General features: G+C 41.3%; 1 protein-coding gene across 2 annotated transcripts in view; it reads left to right on the top strand.

The window, feature by feature from the left end:
* The window catches only part of LOC307030201 (rho GTPase-activating protein 20-like), a 63,974-nt gene extending 42,530 nt beyond the window's left edge, over nucleotides 1-21,444 (top strand). For both annotated transcript variants that reach the window (XM_079666491.1, XM_079666490.1), the window contains exons 8-15: nucleotides 283-349; nucleotides 1,238-1,435; nucleotides 6,088-6,278; nucleotides 7,556-7,720; nucleotides 8,857-8,966; nucleotides 9,584-9,773; nucleotides 15,316-15,430; nucleotides 17,491-21,444. In XM_079666491.1, the coding sequence (XP_079522617.1) occupies nucleotides 283-349; nucleotides 1,238-1,435; nucleotides 6,088-6,278; nucleotides 7,556-7,720; nucleotides 8,857-8,966; nucleotides 9,584-9,773; nucleotides 15,316-15,430; nucleotides 17,491-19,166 (2,712 nt within the window). In that variant the 3' untranslated portion in view covers nucleotides 19,167-21,444. The remainder of the gene's footprint in view (nucleotides 1-282; nucleotides 350-1,237; nucleotides 1,436-6,087; nucleotides 6,279-7,555; nucleotides 7,721-8,856; nucleotides 8,967-9,583; nucleotides 9,774-15,315; nucleotides 15,431-17,490) is intronic.
* The last annotated feature ends 5,033 nt before the right edge of the window (nucleotides 21,445-26,477 follow it).

The raw sequence follows: 26,477 nt of genomic DNA on the forward strand, positions 1-26,477 counted from the left end.
AAAGTAATGGAATTTGGACTTTTTCCCACGACTTATAATGTTTTAGAACCGTTTGTAACACATGCTTTTTGGGGGAAATTTCACCAATTTCAGCCTTTCATTAATTACAATTTGCAAAAACATCAGGATTGTTTGTAATATAAGCATTTTTAGTGGTTTTCCTTACATCAGACGTACTTCCTGTAGGTACCTTGACACAATCCGGAAAGACACAGACAAGTAATTTCATTGAAATGTAAGCATTATATATTGTTAATCCTGATTCTCCTTCTCTGGGGCTAGGGCTGCGAAAAAGACCACAGGTTGTGGGTGAGCTCCAGTAAGGACGAGCCTCCGTACCCTCTCATTGGTGAGTCCCGTGACATAGATATTGTTATTTAAACATTCCCTTTAAAACACTTTCTTTCAAATCAGAATAAAAATACTCTTCTCTCTCTACACTTTACCCATTTTTCTTTTAATATGCTCTTAAGCTGCTTCACCTCCAGTGGTGTAGGATAAGATTCATAAAAATACTTGGATTTCTTAAAAATCTGCATGCATGCATCTTTTACGAATTAATTAAAGTTCAACAAAAAACAACCTGTCTCATCTTTCTGTTGATGCTAAGAAAACAGTCAGTACTAATGTAGAGATTACACACAGCGGGGGTTACTACAGCATCAGCAGTCCACCAACAACTGAACATCCGGAAGCATTTCACAGCAGTTAGTGACACATTGGTATTTATGTGAATTTTTTTTAACCATATCTTTTGTTCTGTAGTTCCCACTGAATTCCCCAACAACAGACCGCTCATTCTTTTCTGCATGGAACAAATTCTGCTACAATTTTAAATCATATTTTCTTCCTTTTGTTACCATTGTTGTTTTTAATTTTCCACATTGAAAGTCAGGAAAAAAACACAACACAAAAACATCAACAAAAGTCTTAAATCACAATAATGCTGAAGTAAAAAGCTAACCTGACATCAATCAATAATCATAATAATACCAAAACAATGATAATAATATGACTTACTAAAAAACATATGTAAAAAAAGAAAAGTAAAATATAACAATAATGAAATATTAATGTTTCTAAATATTTAAAATCGACTTAACCTCACGTTAATGCTTCAGACATATGCACATTTTCCATAAATCATCTTATTTCATTAATATTATACATATTTTCTCCCTTGACTTGATGCACATACCGGACCCTCTAACCCCCGGACCCTGACCCTCTCTTTCAGGCCACGAGTTTCCCTTCAGCATTAAGATGAGCCACATTCGGGATGGGGGGAGCAGCGTGGGCGGGGCAGGGAGGGATCCATCGACTCCCACAGACTCTCCGGGCGTTCTGCTGTTGGACCAGTGTCTCCCCCCCGACACCCAGTGCCAGTTCATCCTCAAACACAGCAAAGTGACCCCGGGACAGACCTCACTTATAGGTAAGACGGACGGTCAATAATAATAATCCATTTTATTTATAAGCGCATTTTTCCTTTTTGTAAACACAACTCAAAGTCCTACAGAGTAAAATGGTTGAAACAAAACAACAACAACAACAAAAACACATAAAGTAAACAACAAAATAAAACGTTTAGGCCGGCATGGCAACAACACTGCAGTTCTCTTTTGGAGGTCAGACTGTTTTCCCAAGGCAACATGAGACATTTTTCCAAAGAAAGGAAATGTATTTCAGGAAATGAACAGTAACGTATTCCAGTTGTGAAAGCAATTTTAACTTGTAGTGACGCGTTCAAAGGGAGAAAGAGTAGAAACGAAACTGATGAATATTTATTCGTCATGTGAGATGCCAGAATTGAACAAGGCAAAAAAGGCCTTGCATTTTTTTTTTTTTACCAAAAACCAAACCCTTGAATACTGAAGCCTACATGCTGGGTTTGTGGTCTTATGTGAATAACAAGACATTTCATTTTGTCTTCCTAAAAAATGAATTACGAAACTTCCTGTCGTCATTAAGTGCTGAAGAGGCCCTATTGTGCTTTTTGGGGTTTTCCCTTTCTTTTATATAGTTTGTTGTGCATGCAATTGGTCTGCAAAGGCGCCAACACATTGTACGTGATGAAGGGCAGGACATCTCTAAGCGTCTGACCAATCACAGCAGAGCCGGCCAGCTAACCAATCAGAGCAGACTGTGCTCTGGTTTCAGACAGAGGGTGAAAAGAGGTGCTGCGGCACAGGCAGTATGAGACAAATAAAGAGCTTTTTGAACATTAAAGCCTGGAGACATGTCCCAGTAGAGACACTACATACTGATATGAACCTGAAAATGAGCATGATATGTCCTTTTTTTTTTTTTTTTAATGTCAGCAATTGCGGTTTAAAAATCTGTGGGAACAAATTAGGCATAAAGCTACTGTGACAGTATGTGTTGTTAAAAAAAATGTCATCAACATGCCAGTCAAGTTCTCAAATAGGTGGTTGGTCAGTGCCAGGAACCCGTTCTGTTTGAAACCACAAGAAGAAATATGAGGATACAGAAGTATTAATGCAGAACAGAAAGTTCTCTGTGACCTTCGTAAACATTTCACTTTGTTGGTGCTCATTCCTGTCGTGTTGTTTTTGTGAGGATGAATCGGTTTGGGAAGAAGAGAAGGAGTCGAGGAGAACGGTGGGAAAGGAGACATTAGCGGAGCAGGGGTTACAGCGGGGGTTAGGAGAGACACAGTGTCAGAACAAGAAAAACATCAGACAGACAAAGGGGAAGAGAGCCCAGAAGAGATGGATGAGGGTGAGAATAGGAAGATGGAAAGTGAAAAGAGATGACACAGCTATTGAGTAAGTCTGAAGGCCAGCGGAGGTGAAGGAAAAAGAAACAGCAGAATGTAACAGATAACCAGGGAAGAATTCACAGAGGGACACATGGAAAAGGGGACGTCAAAGGCGAGAGGGACAGAACAATGTCAAAGAAAAACAAGAGGACAGGAACTAGGATGAGTAACGGGGGACCTGGGTGGAAATAAAGGGGGTGAGCTTTAGAGGAAAACAAGTCGAGGAGAAAAAAGTGTGTGGAGGCTGCAGTTTGCCAACCACAAGCTTCGCCTCAGATTCCTTTGCTTCAAGCATAACAGCATCTTACGCAACCACTCCATACCAGCCTGCCACCATAGAGGCCCTAATCGCTCACACCCGCCCCGAGAGCCAACCAACGTGTGTGTTTGTTGGGATGGAGCCATGGCAGGACCATTTATTCTCAAATAACCCGCAGTAAATGATCCCTTGAATGTTGCAAAAATAATGTAAAATAAATCTTTGGAGATGTTGTTTTGCAATTTGCTCCAAGATTGGTAAGCTTCAACATACTGTATGTGTGCCAGAGATTGAATTGAGTTATCTCCGCGGCTGTGACCAAAAATGGCCAAAAACCCATAATTGACTGGAGGCAGAGCAAACAGTATGTCCCTAAGATTGACCCATTTGTCTTTAAAGAAGACATATTATGCTCCTTTTTGGGTTCATATTTGTATTTTGTGTCTCTACTGGACATGTCTCTATGCTTTGATGTTCAAAAAGCACTTTATTTTTCTCATACTGCCTGTATCTTTTCACCCTCTGTCTGAAACCAGAGCCCAGTCTGCTCTGATTGGTTAGCTGGCCGGCTCTGTTGTGATTGGTCAACCGCTTAGAGATGTCCCGCCCCTTAGACTATCAAGTGCAATGACTTGGAGCGCAAGCCAATAGAATAATTAAGTAGTAACCCCTTTTTCAGTTAACAATAGTTCTCAAATACAGTTTGACAAAAGCCTCCGTGCACAAGGAGGTGTGTGGTGCACTGGGTTGTGTGTTGGTGTTCGGATCAGGGGGTCACAGGTTCAAACCCCACTGCAGTCAGCGTGTCGTTGTGTCCCTGGGCAAGACACTTCACCCCAAATTGCTCCTGTGGGGATTGCCCACAGTATTGAGTATGTAAGCTTTGGATAAAAGAGTCTAACAAGTAACATGTAATATAATGTGCATAAACTCTGCATAAAACATCATATGGTACATAACAGTCATGAATGTGTGCTATAGACACATTTCAGCTGGTTCAATTTTATTTCTATATCCAGTCCAACTCACAAACTTATTGCAACAAATGAAATGTAAGATTGTGTCCACTCTGCTGCAGGAAGAGGTCCAAGATGTTCTCACTGTATTTGCTACAATGTCAGATTTCCAGCAGCCAAAAGTCTTCATGTCATGTGCTGATCATGGGAGGTTGATGTGATTCACTATGGGAGGTTAATGTGATTCACTATGGGAGGTTAATGTGGAAAAACTGGGAAGTTTGTTTATTTTTGCGGAGGAAATAATAAAAAATAAAGAGGTCCATCAAATATTCCGATCTGGTATCTCCATCCTTGTGAAAATGTCGATCAATTCTTTCTAAAACCATAAAAAAAGACATCAAGAGATTCTAGGATAATGGAATTGCCCCCATGTCAACAAGCAGTCCACTTCCTCCGTCCTCAAACTATTCCCTGATTGGAAAGCTGTAATGATGTAACGCCTGGTTTTTACAGCTAGGTCAGGTTATTTTTCCATGATGGCGATGCCCGCTGTGAGCAGCCCAGTTATTCTGTTACTGTTGAACTTTGTTCCCGAGTGTATTTGGGTACGGCGCCACGACAGATCGTTAAATAATGAGTTCTTTGTGAAGAATGCCACATATTTAGATCGCTCTTTTGGGTCCTCCACCCACGGCAGGAATCCTTGTCAGAGTCCCACCCTTGGATACAAGTCTTAATATAATTATGTCAAGACTTCTGGTGTTGAAGTTGTTGCAATCAAATGTCACTGCATCGGCTCTTTAATATTTATTGCAGCCTGTGCAAACTTACAGACCTCACCAGTAGTTCAGACGTGTTTTAATTCAGAGTATAATTCAATTCAGAGTATAATTCAAGATTAATACTGTGATTGTCAATGTGTGTATTCGATCACTTTTCCACGGCGGCCGACAGGTGCAAACGCGCTATTAAACACTTCCATTAGGAGAAACACGCTGCAGCTTCACAAACAAAGTTGGTTAGTCTGTTATATAACTGTGAGTGTTGTGTCAGTATGTTTGATAACAGGTCAGCTAGCTAGCTTACAATAGATTTCCAGTCATATCAGAAGGAATCACATTGTTAAAATTAGCCAATAAAACTTACATTTAGCACAAGGTGACATTTCCCCATCATCACATTTCAGACACTGAAGTCTGCAGATGTTTAGTGTCTTCAAAGAGTCTGTTCCATAAAGCTGACACAGGTTTGCGTGCTTCATTTTAAAATAAAGACAAACAGTAGATGTTTGTTTCACATTCTCCTTAACATGCACCTTAAATGCATCGCAGACAGACCAGCAAACAGACACAGGTAGACAGTGTGACTTCGGAGCACCGCTAAGCAAATGTTTAACAAGTGACACACAGTCACAAGTCTGCAGGGACACACAGAGCCCCATACATGCATGAATGTGTAACTCACACACACACACACACACACACACACACACACACACACACACACACACACACACACACACACACACACACACACACACACACACACACACACACACACACACACACACACACACACACACACACACACACACACACACACACACACACACACACACACACACACACACACACACACACACACAAACACACACACCTTAAATGAAATGGTGCTCTTAGGTAGGGAGGGGCATGGCTACATTATGTTTATCCCAAATTCTGACTCAATGGTTCTTTCTTCCTCTGTCTTTCTGTCACCGTCTTATTGGTGTCTTTCTCTATCCCACCTACATGTTTTAAGTGTTTGAAAATGTGGTCAAACTTGAGTGGACAGACCAAGCATTCATGAGCATGCTCTAACATATGGGACACCTAGTCTTACTGCGAAACAATTCACCCCCTACTCTAACCTAACCTACTCTGTTCGAATACGTAACCCAAGTTCTCTAAAAACGAAACCTTTACATTTGCAGTTTGGTAATCACCGAGCATTAGCGGACGCGGTGACTTCCACATGCGTTACTCAAGCAGCATTACAGTAATCTGATGGTGTCTGAAACCACCTCTTCCTCTTCTCCCCCCCAACAGAGCCTGGTCAGCAGAAGACCTTTAAGAGGAAGAGGTCTCTGATCAACTGGCCTTTCTGGAGAGGCTCCAACACGCAGCTGGACGGCCTCCCCCTCTCCCCCAACTCCCTCTCCCCAACTCAGGGTCGTCTGTTCGGGCGCCCGCTGAGCTCCGTCTGCTCTCCAGACCACGGCCTGCCCAAGCCTGTCATGGTGAGTCGATTCAGGGTCACGTGAGGTCAGGGTCCCATCTGGAGGGGTCAGAGTGTATTTAGGGAAAGGGAGATGTACTCAGATCTTGTACTTGAGTGAAAGTAGAAGCAACAGGGAGTAGGAATATTGTGTTACAAGTAAAAGTTGACAGGAAAGAGGAAAAGCTTAACAGTTTCATGATGACTTACTCCCAAGCACTCAGGAAAATGTGTGTAAATATTTGACCACTTACAGTAGAGGATTACGTCGCCATTAAAGGGTTAGATCTCCCAAGATAGCTTCAAATTCAATATCGTACATTATACATTTTCTCAGTGTGCTTTGCAGTGTGTACACCATATCATACTGTCTGTCCTTAGCAGAGGTGGAAGAAGTACTCAGATCTTGTACTTAAGTAAAAGTAGAAGTACCAGAGTGTGGGAATACTCTGTTACAAGGAAAAGTCCTGCATTCAAAATGTTACTCAAGTAAAAGTATTAGCATCAAAATAAAGTTAAAGTAAAAGTATTCAGTGTGCAGATTGGTCCATTTCAGAATAATATATATGATATGTTTTATAATGATTGATCATTAAAGTGTTCTCAAAGCTGGTAAAGGTGCAGCTAGTTTGAATGACTTTGTATACTGCAGGGTAGCTTGTGGATTTACTCCAGGTGGAACTAAAGTCTGATTTAACACTTGATTAGATTTTAAATTATTAATACAAATCTGCTAGGTACAAAATAAATGTAGTGTACTTGAGTAAATGCACTTAGTTATTTCCCACCTCTATCTATTCATATGGACAAGAAGAGGGTTTGCTTTCACTACTTTATGTAATTGCTAGATTACTGTTTTGTTGGAAATGACCCCTCAAATTAAAGAAAGAATTGACAAACTTGGGTTGCATGAGAAGTGAAATCCCAATCTGTGAAATCCCAATCCGAATAAGCAATCCATTTTCTACACTCAAAAACAAAAGTTTCCTCTCTGATCATGTGGTGAAACCTTTTAGAAAGGACCTCACTGAGTCAAAAATGTAAAAACAAACAGCAGGGTCTAAAAAGTTAAATTCACTTAGTCCGTAAATCCTTTAATGTCCTTTGGTTTAAAACATTGCTGGACTTTCTGAGCAAATAAGCCCTTAAGCATTACATGGTGTTAGGAGCAAAGAGCATTTGTGCTCTGAGAGTTGCTCGCTCAAGCTTTTGAGTTAAGGGCTATGTAGACCTGCTCATTTCTCTGTCTTGTTAGAAAATATTCAGAACATTACTAAAAGGATGATGTGATCCCTGCAGGACATGTTGGTGTTCCTGTTCCTGGAGGGGCCGTACACACGGGGCATCTTCAGGAGGTCCGCCGGGGCCAAAGCCTGCCGGGAGCTGAGGGACCGAGTGGACAGTGGGAGCGAAGACCCCGAGATCACACACCAGTCTGTGTTCGTCATCGCTGCTGTCCTCAAGGTAACACACACACACACACACGCACACACACACACGCACACACACACACGCACGCACGCACGCGCACACGCACACGCACACGCACACGCACACACACTGCCATGTCACACTGGTTTGAAAGCAGACAACAGAGAGAGCAGAAGGAGCGACTGATGTGCGTCCAAAGTCACAGAAGTCCAGACAGGATAATCTGTCTCTGCAGAGCTGCCAGGCAAACACACAAGGTGCCACATTGTTGGGCATCCACACGCACGCACGCACGCACGCACACACACACACACACACACACACACACGCACACACACACACACACACATGCACACGCACACGCACACACACACACACACGCACACACACAGCATGGGCTTTAACACAGCGCTGATTCATGTCACTGCCCTGCTGGACTTCACCTGGACACGGATTGTCCTTTGTTAAACAATTAGTGCATTGAAAGGACATTTCCTGATGCCAAAAACTAAATTCTTAAAGTTATGTCTCAAGTAAAACCCCAGGAAACTGGATACATGTTCTCAATTACTAACGGTATTTAGACAAGGTCAGATAACACTTTATTAATCCCTGCAGGAAAATTCAGGTGTCAAAGCAGCTACAGCTACTGTATGAGAGTGAAATATAGGATAGGACAGGTAATTATGAGATTATAAGAATACAAATGTAATTGAAAATAAATATATCAACAATAGGATTAGGTTAAACAGAGTTCCTGAAATGAAAATATTTGAATATATATGAACCTTTTTTGAGTCATACCCTCAGGATGAACTATATTTTTGCCCGAGTTTCCATTTTCTATGCTTTTGACATTATGCTTTCTTCCCTTTCTGACCTTATAGCCTTGATGGCTATTTCTGTGAATTCCTCGAGGTGCTTATGGACCAGATGGCCTAATTTCTGTGGCACTTAAAACATAGATTTAACATTGCTTTAGGTACATCTGAACTTGTGTTCATGTACTTAAGGAAGGTTGCTCTGATGAATGAATTAAGGAGGAAATAATAAACCAGCAGTATGCAGGTTTTTCTATATGTAATGTTGACATGTAAAGATTCAAGAATAAGTGATTACCTCAGTTCTTGATAATTGATCTCAAAATCTCTTTTTATGTTTGCATCCAGGACTTCCTGAGAAACATCCCAGGCAGCCTGCTGTGTGTGGATCTGTACGAGAAGTGGATGGATGTGATGGAGGGGGAGGCGGGAGAGGAGAGGACGCAAGCTGTCCAAAGGTAAGATCTCTTCTGGATGCCCATTCTGATGCTTATTCAAAGTTTAATACACAAAATAATACTGTGTGTTTTATGTCGAGCACAAACGGACACAACAAGTCATACAGACGTGCGTTATTTGTGACAAGCTACATTAATAAATGTGGCTTTTCCTTTCAATTACACCCTGCTTTTTCTAGAGGGGAAAAGAAAGACAGGGAAAGAGGACAAGTCATTTCCAGATGTAACGAGCTGCATTCCTTTTGCTTAGAAAAACAAAAAACAAGTAACATTAAAGCAACTTTGAAAATGTTTGGGGAGAGTTTCCTGTGGAGATCAGCCAACACACACACACACACACACACACACACACACACACACACACACACACACACACACACACACACACACACACACACACACACACACACACACACACACACACACACACACACACACACACACACACACACACACACACACACACACACACACACACACACACACACACAGTGAGAACAAGAAGTGCTTGAGGATCGCTCAAGTCATTACATTCCCATGTATTACATCTCGTACCATCTTAACCTTGTCTCCTTACTTTCTGTCCTTACTTCCTTTCCTTTCCTTCTCCCCTTAAGGTTGCTGCAGCTCCTGCCCAGCGACAACCTGCTGCTGCTGCGTCATGTGATCGCCGTGCTGCACTGTATCCAAGGCAACGCCCACGACAACCAGATGAACGCCTTCAACCTGTCCGTCTGCATCGCTCCCAGCATGCTTGGGGCTCCAGCGCCGAGCACCCCCGAGATGGAGGGGGAGGGCACCAAAAAGGTGAAGAGGAACACACACAAACACACACACACACAATCTGCAGAACGAGTACTTTTACTTTTGGTACTTTCAGTATATTTTGATGGTAATACCTTTACTTGAGTAACATTATGAATGCAGGACTTTTACTTGTGACAAAGTATTCCTACACTCTGGTACTTCTACGTACTTAAGTACAAGATCTGAGTACTTCTACCCCCTCTGCTAAGGACAGACAGTATTGCATGCTGTACAAACTGCTAAGCACCCTGAGAAATGTGTAATATGTGATATTAGGCTATATAAATACAATTAGAATGTAAAGCTATCTGCATGGTTACCACCAGAGGTACGCAGAAAGCATGTTTTCTCGTAAATTGGAAGAATACGACGTAATCCTCTAAGTGGTAAACTAGTTACACACATTTTCCTGTTCTTGGGAGTAAGTCAGCATTAAACTGTTAAGCTTTTCCTTTTTCCTGTCAAGTCTTGCTCTAATCCCAGTGATGTTAAGCTCAGCAGAGTTAAAGAATGTGGGATTCTAGCTCAGGAGTGATCGTCAGCGATGACATGTGAACGTGACTGAGTGTGTGTGTGTGTGTGTGTGTGTGTGTGTGTGTGTGTGTGTGTGATGTGTTGAATGTGTGTGTGTGTTACAGCTGTGTGTTAGTGGGTCAGCTCCTGCGTGGAGGTCAGCGCTCAGATTCACGGTGCTGACACACAGCTTTCAGGCTGACAGATTGTGTGTGCGTGTGAATGCGTACGTGTGCACACACGGTATACCTGTCTCAATATCTTGCCTGCCTGTCAAACTCTTGTGTGTCTGGTCTCACACACACACACACACACACACACACACACACACACACACACACACACACACACACACACACACACACACACACACACACACACACACACACACACACACACACACACACACACACACACACACACACACACACACACACACACACACACACACACACACACACACACACACACACACACACACACACACCACGATAAGTACACACTCATGCTGAGGCAGCTTGCTTCTATTCCATTGAAATGTTAAATTCCTCAGTTTACACACGGTCTCAGCAAGCCTCTCTAACACACAAATACACACAGACACACACACACACACACACACACACCTGTAGCACCTCGGTGTATTCAAGAAGTTCTTCAGTTGGATATTTTTTTATCTACACTTTCGTTCATAGAGCTTCAAAAGATCATGATCACCGCTCAATATGTTTTTTAGCTTAGCATAAGAAACAACGGTGAACAGCTAGTCTTAATCTTTCCAAAGGCAAGACATCTGACTGCCGGTCTCAACACAAATTACAAATGATCAAGTTGTATCCCATTTGGGGGAAAAGAGAAGCCGCAGCACATGAGAACAATAAAGCACTTTTTGAACATTAAAGCATGGAGACATGTCCCAGAAGTGGCGCAAAATGAGAATAATATCAAAACATAACTTAGCGTTTGTGACCAGGCTACCAGGAGATGTGTTTAACTGGAGTTAAAATAGTCTTTTATTCTTATTTTGTATTTTTGTGAACTAAAGTTAACTCAAAAGTGAAGCAACCTTTCCTCCATCATTCATTCTCCATCATATCTTGGCAAGCAGGGCTAACTAAAAATGACTTAATTCTCCAGCAGCGGCTGCGGCCAAAGCCCACAGTGGAAGCCCCCCTGCCCATTATGTTGTCACTAAGACATACAAAGCATCATAATCGCTTTGAAACATGTGGTCTTTCTGGAAAGTTACAGTATTGGAGTTGCACACTATCTCTGTGGGTGGCTGGTTTGCTTATCTTATAAATGTGAATGTGTGTACTCGGAGGTGGTTGTGGTTCATTGAGAAAACATTCAAAGAATTTCCTACAGAATCACGGGGCTAAGTGTGTGTTTTAGCGGAAGAAAATGTGTTACTGAACACCCTCACACATTTCAGCGCAAATACCAGCACTTCCCACAAATACCTAAATATCTCTTTCATAAATACTCCCCTGATAGCACTTTCCCTCCCACACGGCATGTTTGTGTGTGCTGCCTGAGCGTTGGCAGCCTTTTTCTGAAAAAACCCAACTAGATTTCAACATTTCCCTCCTTGCGGTCATACTGTCGGCCAACGCAAACCAGCGAGGCTCCTGGCTGTGTGATGGCCGGTTTCCAACTTTGTGTGAAGACACGTGAACGCTCGGTTTAAGCCAATTCAGTTTAGTCTCCGTTTCCCTCCTTCTTTTCTGCAGCTTATGATTTAAATGTTTTTGGCTTAGCTGTTTAGGAGGTAAATACAGCTTTAGCTTGAGTAATACTTTAGATGGAGACAGAGAGACAAATCATTAAAAAGAAGGTTTGTTTTTCTCTGGAGCCTGTTTGTTTTATCTGACTTTGTTTTTTCATCAAAGTCTTCTATAATACATTAGAAGAAACATATATTTATTTTCTGTCTGTTAGATGTTGACTGAAGACTTTGGAAACACTCAGACATTAACCACTCACACACATCTGTCACACATAAGTCCACTCCCAACCTCCTTTCATACGATATACACAAATATTCTATGAATTGGCAGAGACACACATACAAGTTGATATAGAGTTTAAGATAACATCCCATGGGTAAAAGAACAAGAAGCTGTTCTGAATGTAATGTTGATGGATGAGTGAAAGGACGCCTGCAGGCTCTTTGTAACTGTGTGTCACGTAGCAGACGGACGGGGAGGAATGCTGACTGAGTGATGAAGGAGGACAGAGAGCCTTATTGAAAGAGAGTGTTACTGTAGATAATAAAATATGAAATCAAGAGAGAGAGACTTTGAAAGAAAAATCTGAGGGGGGTTAAAGTTTGACAGTGGTCAAATTACAAAAATGATTGTCGTAACACCATACGCCAGGTTTTAAGACTCTACCCAAGGATAATAATTCATCTGAACAACTACGATGTAATGCAACTTGATTTTTTGTTTTTTAATGGACTTTTGTCTTGACATTTTTCTTTTAAACTTGTATGCAAGTTATGTGTGTTGTTTTATATGTGTTGTTTTGATTAGACCCAAGGATGTATAGATATAACTTATTGGTAGATAATGAGGATCCAAAATAACAATATAGAAATACATATTCTACTTCCTTTAAACATTTTTGTATTTCTGTTGTCAACATTCAGCATGGAAAGCATATAAGAAAGCACATTTGTTATGAACTTAACTTATATGCTAGACCCTGTTTTAAGACCTAATGGTGTTAAAAACGACAGTATCTTAAAAAAGCAGAACGAGGCCTTTCATGAGAGAACTGAGATTTCCTTTTCGTCTCAGGAGCAGACTGCCTCTTTAAGTCGGACATACCAACATACACACTATATATCCCCTGTAGTTATGGATTGATTAACACACACTTACTTTAAAATGCCTGTCGGGTGATGTGCTGTTCTTCAGGAGCCAGACAGAGGAATGTCATTGTGCGCTGATGACAGATGTCACAGTGGCAACAGTATCTATGGGTAACAATATCTCACCTGTAATCACAAACAGGTTTTTCACACCCAAAGATAATTGGTAACAATCAACCTCCCCGGAAGCGAATTACTGAAATTCCTCCATGTTTTGTTTCTTATTGGTATCTGAAGTCGGATAGTGAAAATGGTGTATAGAAATATGTGCCTGTAGTGTGTTATATAGGTTTTTGTGCATGTAAATGGTCTGCAAAGGCTAAAATCCCAAAGTTCACTAGTTACAAAATACAAATATGAGCCTCAGAATGAGCATAATAAGGCCCCTTTAAAAGTGTTGGAGGAAGTGATGAATGTTACAGACAGATGAGACATGTGTGCATGTATTTGCTTCTTATGTAAGTGAAACTATCCGTGCAGGATATGGACAGAAGAGATGAGAATTACACTAATCCAAGTAATAAATGTGTCCTCAGGCTTTCGTACAGCAGTCAGTAGCACAAGGGGTATTTAAAGACCAATCAAGAGGGAAAAAACCTGGAGGTTAATGTTGCATTTGCTCTCTACTTACAGCCATGACAGATTAACTTCCCCTGAATACTAAAATTAGGACTCATTAAGTTACGTAATAGCTCTCATCCCCATCATCTGTCAGGTCAAATGTTTCTTTCATATTTGAATCCCCAATCTGGTCCATTATTGGAGCTGGGAAGTCTTTTTAGTCTTCAAATGTGACCTGAAACCAGAGTGCACTGAACTGACTTCAACCTGTTTTTAATATAAATCAACTTGTATGAAGCCAGAATAAAGAAAATTGCACGTAGTTCTTTAAAAAATAATGAAACAAATTGATTTTAGTCGTAAAAGCTTTATTATTTGAGCCACTTTGCTTTCTTTTAGAAATTAAGACCTTTTATAACTTGAAAATAAGCAGAACACAACAAATTTTTTCGCAGACTTTTTTCTTCTAAACACTGAGTCATGATACAGTGCATCATACACATATGGACGCCACACTGTACAGCTGTACCACAGACATCTGGCCCAGCAAACAAACAAACAAACAAACAAACAAACAGTTAGGCTCTGAAAAGTGCGTTTTGTCTCCAGTGTGTTTTCCAAAGTGTCGCAGTAATGCAGCGATGGCGGGAAAAACAAGTCCTTTATTAAACTCAACCGACAGATTCGAGTGGAACCTTCAAGTCAAGGAGGATATGACTCTGAGTGGCCCGTCGACTATTTGTGTCGTAGCGCGTCATGTGTTTAGTCATTTTTTGGTCTGTTTAGTTTAAAAGATGGTGCTTTCCGTCAAGTAAAGTGATGTGTTTGAAGACAGGTTCCAACTGTGGATAATTTCCTGGAAGCACAGACATTGTCGGCATGTTTTACTTAAACTGACTCTTTAAAAAAAAGCCATTTAAAAAGTGTCTTGATCCCTTAGTGGCATTTTTGCGGGGATTGCGTGTATTTGATCTTAAATAGGATTTTTAAAGTACCATTCCTCATCTTATAAGACATGATACGTTTCAGAAAAGCTACTGTTATAAACATTGGATATGCGTCCCTTGGTCATTCAATAAACATTCAAACAAGTGATAATCAAAGCTAATACATTTATTATCATCAGGACATTGTCCAGGAGCGGGAAGCAGGATTTTGATGTTTTCTCAAGTGCTGAGGAATGCAAATTATACTTGTGTAGTTTGAAGGTCAGAAATCTGTGGAAACAAACAAAGAGGAACATTTCTCAGCATGATAATATGGGACATAAACACACAAAATATCATGACTTTTGAATTAGTTTGGGGCTGAAATCACACAGTTATCCAAGTCATGATTCGAGCACATGTACACATGTTTTTTTACGTTTTGCATGAGTGTGTGTGTGTGTTCATTTTTGCTGAATTTCTGCAGATTTGTTGCTGGATCCCTGAGAAAGTGCAATAGTAAATGAAGCTCTGCATAAACAATAACCTAATTGCACGTTCAGCCAACTGTTTAACAATGAAAGTGAACGGTCAGCAGCTGCAGGGAAAGCAAAGAAAGGTCCAAAGTGTTTATTCTCTAACCAGGCGCTGTTTCTCTCTGCAGGTGTGTGAGCTGGTCCGCCTCCTCATAGAGAACTGCACCATGGTGCTGGGAGAAGACGTGACCTCGCTGTTCAGGAGCTTCAGACAGAAGAGCAGCAGCAGTGACCACGGCTCAGGTGAGACGGAGAGACAGAGGGGTGTGAAAGGAGATGAATAGGGAATGAATGAGTCTGGTAAATGTGTTTTAGAGATGGAGGCCAAGTCTGTAGAAGGGGCTTTCTACAAAAATTCCCAGCTCGGCTCTTTCATCACTTTACTGGCACTGTTGCACACATGTGGAGATGATTGATTACGAACAAAACAGCAACAAAGAAACGTCTAAAAATGTGAACATTTTACAATATTTGCTTGATTAAGGGCGACTGTGGCTGCGAGGGTGTGCGGTCGTCTTGTGGGTTCGATCCCAGCCCTTGCAGTCAACATGTCGATGTATCCTTGGGCAAGATACTTAACCCTGAGTTGCTCCCGATGGCATGGCCAACGGTGTGTGAATGTTAGGTCCTAGAGCAGGGACGGGCAACTTGGGTGGTGGTGGGGGCCACATAATGTATGTACTCGCCACCAGGGGGCCGCAGATTCACTTGGAACACACACACATTGCATGTATTGTATGTAATTGTAGTTGTCTAACTTGAAACTAGCTAAGACACTCTGCTGTTCCTCAGCGCCGTTCCCCCTCCCTCCCGCTGAAATTATGAATGAAAAGCGTATAGTAATCATAGATAACACGGCACGGTCCGTGACAGTTTGTTTTCATCTGATTTAAATAAACAAAGTCTTGGTTTTTAGAATATTAAACTTGTTTCGCCAAATTCAGATGATAAATACAACTTTTAAGCTTGTAACGGCATAATTACAAGCGGTAACTTAACGTCACAGCAGACATAGGTGTTTCTTGTGAGGGTTTCCCGGGAAGCAAACACAATACACACAAACGCGGCACAGATTATTTTGTGGTATTTGGCTGCCAAACGAAATCGTGTAGGCAGCTCGCGACGTAACTAGGAGTCTAGTGGACGGTATCAGTACTACAAATAAAAAAAATTAAAAAAGATGTGCCCATCCCTGTCCTCGAGTAAGGTACACTACTCTGTATGAATGGGTGTGAATGAGTGAATGACATGCAGTATGTGAAGCGCTTTGAGGGGTCTTAACGACTGGATAAAGTTTTATATAAGTACAGTCCATTTACCATTAACCACTTGATCATCAATCATGATTTCAAAAATATCGTGGGCACAAGATCAAAATATCCAATATTACATTATAAACACCAAGCTGCAACCAGAGGAAAACATTATTTATTTGTGCACAAATAGGTCTGTGAAGCAAATATGCGCACCTGTAATATCTTCCATGTTGATATTATGTGCCTAACCCTAAAATGAGACGCATGAATTAAGCAAGATTAAGACGGTAACAATGATTGATCATCGGTGCTAATGGGGTTCAGGGCCTAATCAAAAAGCTCCTTGACCGAAGGTGCTTTTTAACCGTCAACTCTTCTGTGTGTTGCACCTCAGAATATTGTAGAGAGGTGCTTGTACACTGACTAGCTCTCAGTGAGGCTCGTTCAGGCCTGCTGATTGGGGTCAATAGTTTGACCTCCACTCATTTCAGTGATTGCTGATTAACGCAGCGCTGAATCTCCTCATTCATAAATATCACCAACTCTCTTCCTGATGCTATAAATAACCACGGGAGGTCAAAGACTCACTGCGGGACGACACTGTCCTCTGTTCTCTTCTCGGGTCAATGTTTTTAGTTCGTCACACTTTTTTTTAAAGCTTTGTGTATTTAGTTTCTACCATGACAGAGAAGCATATTATGGGAGGTGCAGTTATTTTTCTTTGTGTAGGTTGTTGTGTTACTAAATGTAGTTTGGTCTGTCTGAACTTGGATTGCTAATTTGAGTTGCTAGTAGGAGGAAATAGCTTAAATTGCAGGATGCTTGAATGAAATGGCATGTCTGGAAAAGCTGTTTATTTTAAGGACTACTTTACCCTCACGTGAAAAGCAAGGGTTAAGTAAGACTGTATTTTGTCTGCAAGATTATTGTTTTTCTGTCTATTTTTAGATTAAATGATCATGAACTTAATTTGACTTCTCCATGATAATAATCGTTCTCTCTTCTCCCCTTTGTTTCTTCATCTTCCTCCTCCTCATCTCTTCCCAGATGTGTCGTCCTTCCAGATGAACGACTCGTCCTACGACAGTCTGGAGAACGAGCTGAACGACGACCCCGAGTCTCCCTTCCAGGAGCAGCTTCCTCTTCGAGACAAAGACAAGCCGGACAGCCTCAGTCGAGACTCTGTCATCACGCTCAGCGACTGCGACCCCGACCCTGACCCCGACACGGACCACCTGCTGCAGCTGCCCCCGCTGGCCAGGCCGCGCATGTTCAGTCCCGCGGTCCGACAGCCTCGAACCCGCCAATCAAACGGGGCGTCGCAGGGTCCCCGGAGACTGAGGAGGAGCTCGGAGCCCGCCTTGGCCCTGTCCAGCACTCCTCCATCAGACACGTTGATGCTGCACGCAGATCTAACGGTGAGAAAGGTGAGCTACGACGCTGCCATGGAGAGAGAGGAAGAGGAGGAAGAGGTGTTTCTGCAACAGGGGGTGAGTGGACTACAGCTGAAGGAGGAGGGAGAGGAAGGTTGTGAGAAGGGAGGAGGAGCCAAAGTGCAGAATGGTGGGCGGAGGAAGATGAAACACGCCCCTCCTCCTCCGCTGCGATTGGATGTCAGCTGCTCCAGTCTGTCGTCACCGGCGACCTCACCCACAGGCTCCTCCCTCAGCTCGTTAGACTCCGCCTTCTCACAGTACTCCACTGACTACGCCAGCAATGGGGCGAATCCATTGGCCGAGCCGCCGCCACCGCTCTCCCCTCTGTTTCCTGGACGTCCTCCGTTGTCACCGAGAGACTCCCCGCCTCAGAGGGAAGCCCCGCCTCTTTGGCCAACACAGGGCACGAGGACCAATCAAACGCTCCCTCACCATCACGGCCTCCACCCTAACACGTGGCTAAAGAAGGACCGCCGCCTGTCACTAAAGCACTCTGATAACAATGGACACTCGGAGGAGCCTGAAGTGAACGGGAAAACAGACACAAATGGGAAAACAGACACAAACGGTAACAGCTGCTCTGACGTTCAGGAGGTCGAAGTGAACAGAAACTGCGGGCGTAGATCCAGCAGCCCTCCGTCGTACCAGCAGGCGTTAATGCAGATGCAGCGCAGTCGCTCTCCCTTCTACAGGGGGACAGAGAAACCTCTGACGGTCCGAGAGCTGAGGCAGCTCCAAGACCCGACCAACAGATCCATCCAGAAACTACTCACAGGAAGTGAGGTCACACACAGGACTGCTAGAAACGAGTCTGTGCAGCCGCCACAGGGTGTTTTCTACGGACAGAACGCCACCACCCTGGTCCTCAAGAAGCAAAAGTCCCACTCTATAGCCCTCGATGGAAACAGAGGGCAAAGGACGCTCCCTCACCCCCGCAGAGCATCTGAACCCTCCAAGGTCACGCCGAACTCTCCCCCCTGCAGCCTCACTCTGGACAGACCTCGCTCCTCTAAGGCCCGGTCCAAAGATGGCGGCCTGAGGGTGTCACAGGTGGAGCCCAACCACGCCGAGCCACGCTTTTGCCTGTCTCCCTCCGCCACCCTGGCTGTAAGGGACTACTTCTCCTCGCAGCAGGGTGAGGAGGATGCGGACGCGTGCCTGCGGAGGAGTCAGGAGGTGGCGCTGGCCATCGTTCAGGGGAAGAGGGACTGGCAGAGCAGGCGCTGCAGCGACCCGCCGGCGGAAGACTTTGACCAGCTTTTTTTTGCAGAAGAGTCATACGTGTAAATAAGGAACTCTGTACAGACGGATTGTGTATAAGAAACTGTTTTTTATCTGTTTAATTCACTTTGTGATGTTCCCCCGTATACACCCCTTTCAGTGGTAGTCATCCATAAACAAAAAGGTGTTGCAGTTTGTGGTACGGTCAAGGTTTTAGATTTTAAAAGGTACCGATGAACCTTGTTCGCCTCCTTGTGGTTGTTCACTACTCAAATGTATTCTGACTCCCTGTCAATAGTAGACTTTGAAGGCGTTAGTTATAATCCATTAAATTCATTTTTGATACCTGTTTCATGTATTTGATGAAGTTGCTTTGTAACTAGGGGTCCTACAATGGTTAATTATTAGGCAGTAATGCTTGATTCTGTGAATTCAATACAGACAAGATGTGATTCATTGGACATCTGGGTCCCTAAACAATCGTTAAAGCTGCTGTCAAAACAAGTCAGAGTTACAGCTCAAGTACCAACAAAAATCTGGTTCCTCTAAAAAGTATTTAGTGTGTCCTTGTTTTGGAATGTGATGAAGCTTTTTAAAAAGAAATGAAGGAAGAGGAGCTCCTCAGAAATGAAAGAGAAAGGACAAAGAAGCTTTGTTTCATTCGCTTGAGGCTTTTCAAAAGAAAACATATTTTTACCAGCCAGCAGAAAACCCCTTGAGACTGGTGGGAAATTATGGCAATGACTTGGTTTTTAACAGAAAAACTAATCAAATTGATTTAAAATTTGGCAAAATGTTCATGGAACTTCAGACTTTACTGTATATTATTTTAGTCTTCGCACTTTTCTTGTTTAGAAAGAAGCAAATCAAAGTTTTTTTTATAAGGAAACGTGAGCATTATGACAACTGTGACTTCATGCAAATACTATGAAATGACTTTGAATGTCATCCACAACGTTTTAGAGAATTTCCAACCCTGTACCCATTTGAAAACGCCTTCAAATGTGTATCTTTTATGACAAGTTGCCTCTGTAAAGTGGAACATTTTTCCCCAGTCAGTGAAGCGTTTGTCCGTGTGAATCAGTGAATCAATAGGGCCGGTATTTATTCATGTGAGCCGAGTTTCCAGACACACAGCACACAGTGTTGTCCTGCAGCTCTGGTTTATATCTCTGTGACCTGGGCAGAGGAGGGAGGGAGGAGGAAGAAGAAGAGGAGCTATCAATATGTGTGTGTGTGTGTGTGTGTGTGTGTGTGTGTGTGTGTGTGTGTGTGTGTGTGTGTGTGTGTGTGTGTGTGTGTGTGTGTGTGTGTGTGTGTGTGTGTGTGTGTGTGTGTGTGTGTGTGTGTGTGTGTGTGTGTGTGTGTGTGTGTGTGTGTGTGTGTGTGTGTGTGTGTGTGTGTGTGTGTGTGTGTGTGTGTGTGTGTGTGTGTGTGTGTGTGTGTGTGTGTGTGTGTGTGTGTGTGTGTGGGTGTGTGTGTGTGCGAAAAAGAACGTCAATATGTTGTTGCAAATGGTGTGTTCATTGAAACTGTGTCCTGAGCAGGAATGTGAGAAAATGGGTGCCATTGAAGGAGAAATGTGTTTTTATTCTTGCTTGTATGGCACTTCATTATTCTGTAAAGAAACCTTTTCAGTCTCACCAGAATGACAATGATACAGCCTCTGTGTGTGTGTGTGTGTGTGTGTGTGTGTGTGTGTGTTAATACTCCACACGTATCTTTTAACTGTTGTATGGTTTGTCCATAATTGTATAATATTTTTGTTCCAGTGCTGCAGTCGTTGCGATGATTTCTAGGGTGTCACTTAACAATAAATGACCTTATTTCACTGTGCATTCATCAACAGAAAGTAAATGAAATGTAGAAATCTAAATTCATACTTACAAATACATATTCATAGCACAATGTAGGAGCAGTATTCACAAGTTTAAACCCAGTGTTATTATGAGCTCGTCATAGCTTCCCTAAGGGCACACACTGCAATAAGGTCATGTTAAGCGGTACCACTTTAAATGATCTCAAAATGTATTTGATCCTGTATTAATATTTTAAATGTTGTCTCCATTACAGTGAATTCTGTTTAACTTGTATAATTCTGCTATATTTATGATACAGAAATATATAAATATATATATTAAATCTTATCCTGATACTTTGGTATGTTTTGTTGTGTGAGAAAATCAAATGTGTATTTTTGTACATGCCAATTCTGCTGCTGCTGTCTCTATAGAAAGTATATTTGCTACAAAATGCACCATTTGTATATTGTGTACATTTGATGTCAAATGCTCGCGAGAACAAAATATCATTGATTTTAATAAATGTTGCTCTTGTGAAACTACTTTGCAGATTGAACTGAATTTATTCTGTAGTGTTGATATTCATGAGAGATTTATTTCACAATCATATACAGTATACAAACGCACTTATTCCAACATGTTCTGAAACCAGTTGTTGCAGCAGAGAGCAAAACACGACGTTGTGAAATGATGAAACGTCAGTCCACTACTCACTCTCTTTCAGCTGTTTTTGGACGAGCGGTGCAACTGGAGTTTCTCAAATGGAAACACAAAGCCAAAAATTTGTCAATTCACATAAACCTGTAATTTATCATGCTTGTATAGCAGAAATGTACAACTTGCTACAAGAAACAGTTTTTGTCTCTAAATATCAGAAAAATACCTTTTCGAACATTAAAGAAACATGTCGCAGTAAGAAAATACAAGAGTACAAAAGTTACAATGCAGTGAACGATATTAATAGTTGTTTCATTTAATAAAGGAATATAGAGAATCCTCGGCCTGGATTTAAACGAAGTGAGAGTTGCACTAGACCTTGTATGGAAGATTGTTCCAGATATATGAAGTATAATAACTAACTTATAATATTAAGGCTTAAAGTCACATTATATAAGATATGGCCACCTTTAGCGACAGATAGGTGCTAACCTGGGCTTGCCTCAGCCGTTTTGACCTTTGATAATCCTTTCTGTTCTGTAAAGCTGGAAATCATTGAGTATCCACTTTCACGTTGATATTTGGTTATAAAAAGATAAATCGTAGCTGCTTTAAGTTTGGAAGTGTTTGGAAAATGTGAGATATGTACTATTTGAACATTGCTCGGCTGTAGAATTTAGAGGATTACACAACCCCCGCTGTTCCGCCAAAGCATCCCAAAAAGCTTTGCTCTCGAGTCTTCTGAGTTACGAGTGCGAACCCGATACGAATATTTACTGCCATGAATCTTTGAGAGCAAGATGTATAAACACAAATCAACTGTGGTCTTGTAATTGTTCCTCAATTCTTAATTTATCATATTTTTCTGAAGGCCTTTAGCACAAAGTCATCATTAACAGAACCGCAAGTGAAGGATAACTCGTATATTTTGAAGGCGCATTCTGGGAAGTCAAAACCAGCAGAATTATAGACGTAATCATCAAATGCCTGCAGATTTGTACACTGCTGCATCTCATTCTCCTCATATTTCTGCACCAGTACACGACGTTAAGTTATTGCTTGAGAGGTTAGCGAAGGTGATGTAATGCAAACACAATATTTTTTGGAATGTCTCGCGTAAAAGTCATAGATCCAAAGTAATGATTGAAAGACTGTGTTTGGTGTTTATGCGCCATCGGACTGGAAAGACTCATTGGAAACTGATAGGAAAAGTGTGTCAGTGCAGCTGCAGGCAGGAGTTTTATTTTCCTTTAACTTTTCTCATATGTGTTTTAAAGAGTCGTCATAAAGCTGGTGTTTACCAGACGCTGTACACCTCCAGTCTCCATTAAGTTAACTGGACCTGTAACTGATGCAAGCAGAAGAGAATAATAATAATAATAATAATTCATGAGCATTTTTATTAGAGCGCTTTTCAAGGCACTCGAAGCGCTCGACAATTACACATTACACATATTAGACAAGTAACAGTTATTACTCTGGACAATACCCACAGGAGCAAATTCGGGTGAAGTGTCTTGCAAGGAAACCATTATACAAGTAATATTAATAATAATAATAATAATTAACCTTCAAAGAAATGTTATTGTAATAATGATGTATTCTTAATAATGATGACTTCAAAATAACGTAATAATAATATTCTAAACGACCTCTTTAAAATAATAATAATAAAAACCTCTCAAACTATTATCTTTTTTAATTAGAAGTGCAGGAATGAGTCCTAAAACCAAGAAAGGACTTTGCATTTTTACCACTTCAGGTTTCTTAGTCTCAAAGTCAACAGTTCTTGAACATGTTGGATTATGTCTGTGGTTAACACAAGATGAAGGGATTTTCACGTTTTCTTATAGGACATCAAATACGTGAGCATAAACCCCACTGGTGAATGTCCGAAGCTTTCATGTGTCATAAAAGTGACTGCAGCTAACAAGTAACTAAATGAGACTAGTAAATTTCATCATGCTGAACATTAGCCGCCTTTAGCTTACCGTTTAGCTACGTTAGCGATTGTGTTTATGCTTCGAAATCATAAAGTGGTGTAAATATGTGGAGATTATCCTGCTGAGTAAAACCTCTAAGTAGCATAAGCGTGTCTCTGTCACAGATTGTATTTTTGCAATATTCTAAAATCCAATGGAAAATTACTTTTTGTTGAGGGAGCCCTTTCGATGCTAACCTCCTGGTCGGATTACAAAATATATCATCATTGCACCAGTCACACTGTGGAGTGCTTTAGCTTTTGTCGCTGACACATTTTAAAATCCTGGTTTCTTTCTCCTTACAGCAACCCTTATGACCCTTAGGTTTAAAAGAATAAAGGTGGGGTGGGCAAGGGCTTGGAAAGTGAGTCTTTAAATCGCAGATTCTTGAAATCCCAGCAGTTCATAAAGCATCTGTTTCTGTTTTGATTACCATTAATGACCTCCTCAAGAAGTATGCAGTTCGATGTATGCAAAGAAACCTGTTGAATTGTTCTTCCTTTATACAAACACGAATGCATTCATCATAAAACTATCAATTGGAAAATGAAGGAAGTGTGTGTAAAGTAGATTTGTAATGGCCCTGACTGTTTTGTTTGGAGACTGTAGTCAAGTAGAATAACAAGGACATTATCAACAAGAATAAAATACACTTTTATTGCTCTGACATCATCACCATGATCAACAGAGGAAAATACAACACCCCCCTGTCAACAGGTGACACTGACAGATCATATCACACTCTCTAAAGGTCAAGAACCTCGTAAAATATTACTGCCGCCATACGAGGAGTTAAACTAGGCAGAACCAACTGGAACATACTATGTTTATAAAGACAAGGCGTCTGTTAATAGAACCTGAGCTACTTCACTCAATTGTGCTTTCGTATCCATGTTGTATTTAAAACAGTGATTTCAGAATCAGAAATCCACTATTCGTCCGTGATACGACCCAGCTAGGGGAGGGTAACACAAACCAGGAGCTCTTGTTAACAATATCGTTTTATTAGTCGCCCTCTTTGGTATTTTCCCTTTCAAATAATATAAACTACTCAGAGAGGAGCTTCTGTAAAAGGCACCTGAAGTACGCATATTGATTTATATATATGGTGTCACTCTCAATCAATCAATCAATCAAAGTTTATTTATACAGCCCAATATCACACGATTTACATATGTCTCAGGGGGCTTTACACCCAGAATATGAATATATATATATACGACACCCTATGTCCTTTGACCTCCAAATAGGACAAGGAAAAACTTCCAAAGAAACCCCACAGTTAATGGAGAAAAATGGGAAGAAACCTCAGGGAGAGCAATAGACGTTTGTAAATTAAAGAGACAATTAATTTACAACATATGTATTCAAAATTCTAGAAAAAAATCATGTGTCTGATGTCCCAAAATGCACACTTGATTCTTGGAATTGTTAACATTCAATGTGATGGAGTTAACAAGGTTTGAAGGTATCCAGATATGTGAGAAACTGGGCTCAAGTTCACCACCTGAAACAAACCATAAAATACATTTTTACGCAGTGACTTATACGCCTCTCAGGTGTGTAAAATCGGTGTGCAGCTGAATTCGAAGAAAACCCAGCAGCCTTGTTGGAGATCACATCGTTTAACAGCTGTTAAACAGGATTGAAGCAGCCGCCATCAGATAACAACTGGAATCCTCAGAAAGGAACAAACTGTACCTGAATAATGTCAGGAAGACTTCTGAAGGTTCCTGACAGTCATTTATGTTAGAGTTGACTCTCAGGGACCTGACGGACGAATTAGGCAGGAAGGGGAACTCTCACTGACTGATGGTAGCCTCAATATAGCTCAACACCTGGATGGTGATTTATCTGCTGAATGATCTCATGAAACCAAATTATGGGGTAATGAAGGGATGAGTAAAAGTCATTCAGGCCTGTATCACAGGACAGGGGCAGACTTTTAGCCTTTATTAGGAGGACGCTCCTATCAAACAGGAAGTCAAAGTCACAATTGTATGCTTAAGTGATTGGTAGAAATACTGAAAGGACCTTAAGTGGTGACTTTTTGACTACAGATGGGGTCCAAAACTAAAATGTTTTTAAATGCCATTTTCTAATATGTTTCTTAATGTCTTTCATTTTTGTAAAGCACTTTGAATTGCCTTGTGTTGAAAAGTGCTATATACCTAAACTTGCCTTGCCTTTATTAAAACACCTGAAACCTCATTCCTGACTACTGGGAAATATTATTTCAGAATGGAGATTTGTAACTGTTTTAACAAGTTAGGTTCGGCAATTTTTACAAAAACGCGAAGGTATTACGTAACTGTCCCTGGTGGTCTAGTGGTTAGGATTCGGCGCTCTCACCGCCGCGGCCCGGGTTCGATTCCCGGTCAGGGAACGGCACTTTTTGGGCGGTTTTAACTCAGTCTTAATAAAGGACTTGAAAATGAAGGTTTGCCGTTCAAGTCCTGATCGAAAAAAGAATGAAAAAGTGCAGGTAGATGGATAGGAACTCGTTCGCTTCCTAGGCTTTGCAAAGGTGCCTTAAGCAAGGCACTAAACCCCAGAGTGCTCCTTGGTGTTGAACCATTTGCACCCTCTCCACTAATGAATGTGTATCGTTCCTGTTTGATTGAATCTGGGGTTTATTTGTATTAAATTACCATCACAGGGAAAAACGGACTTTATAATAAATTCTGTCTTAATGTTAAGATTCAAATTCCCACAAAAGATAATCAAAGAAAAGATTAAAAAAATGAAGATAAAGAAAAAATATATAGTTTAGACATGATGTCCCATTATTTACATGTTGGTGAATGTAGGGAGACAATGCTTAAAATCTTTATTTTCAAATTTGTGTTATTTATTAGCTCTAGTGTTATTCAATATACTTTTATTGCACTATAATAATAACATGTGAGCTCTATTATTCAACTTGATTTGTAGAG

This window comes from Notothenia rossii, assembly GCF_949606895.1.
Source record: "Notothenia rossii genome assembly, chromosome: 2".
NCBI lineage: Eukaryota > Metazoa > Chordata > Actinopteri > Perciformes > Nototheniidae > Notothenia > Notothenia rossii.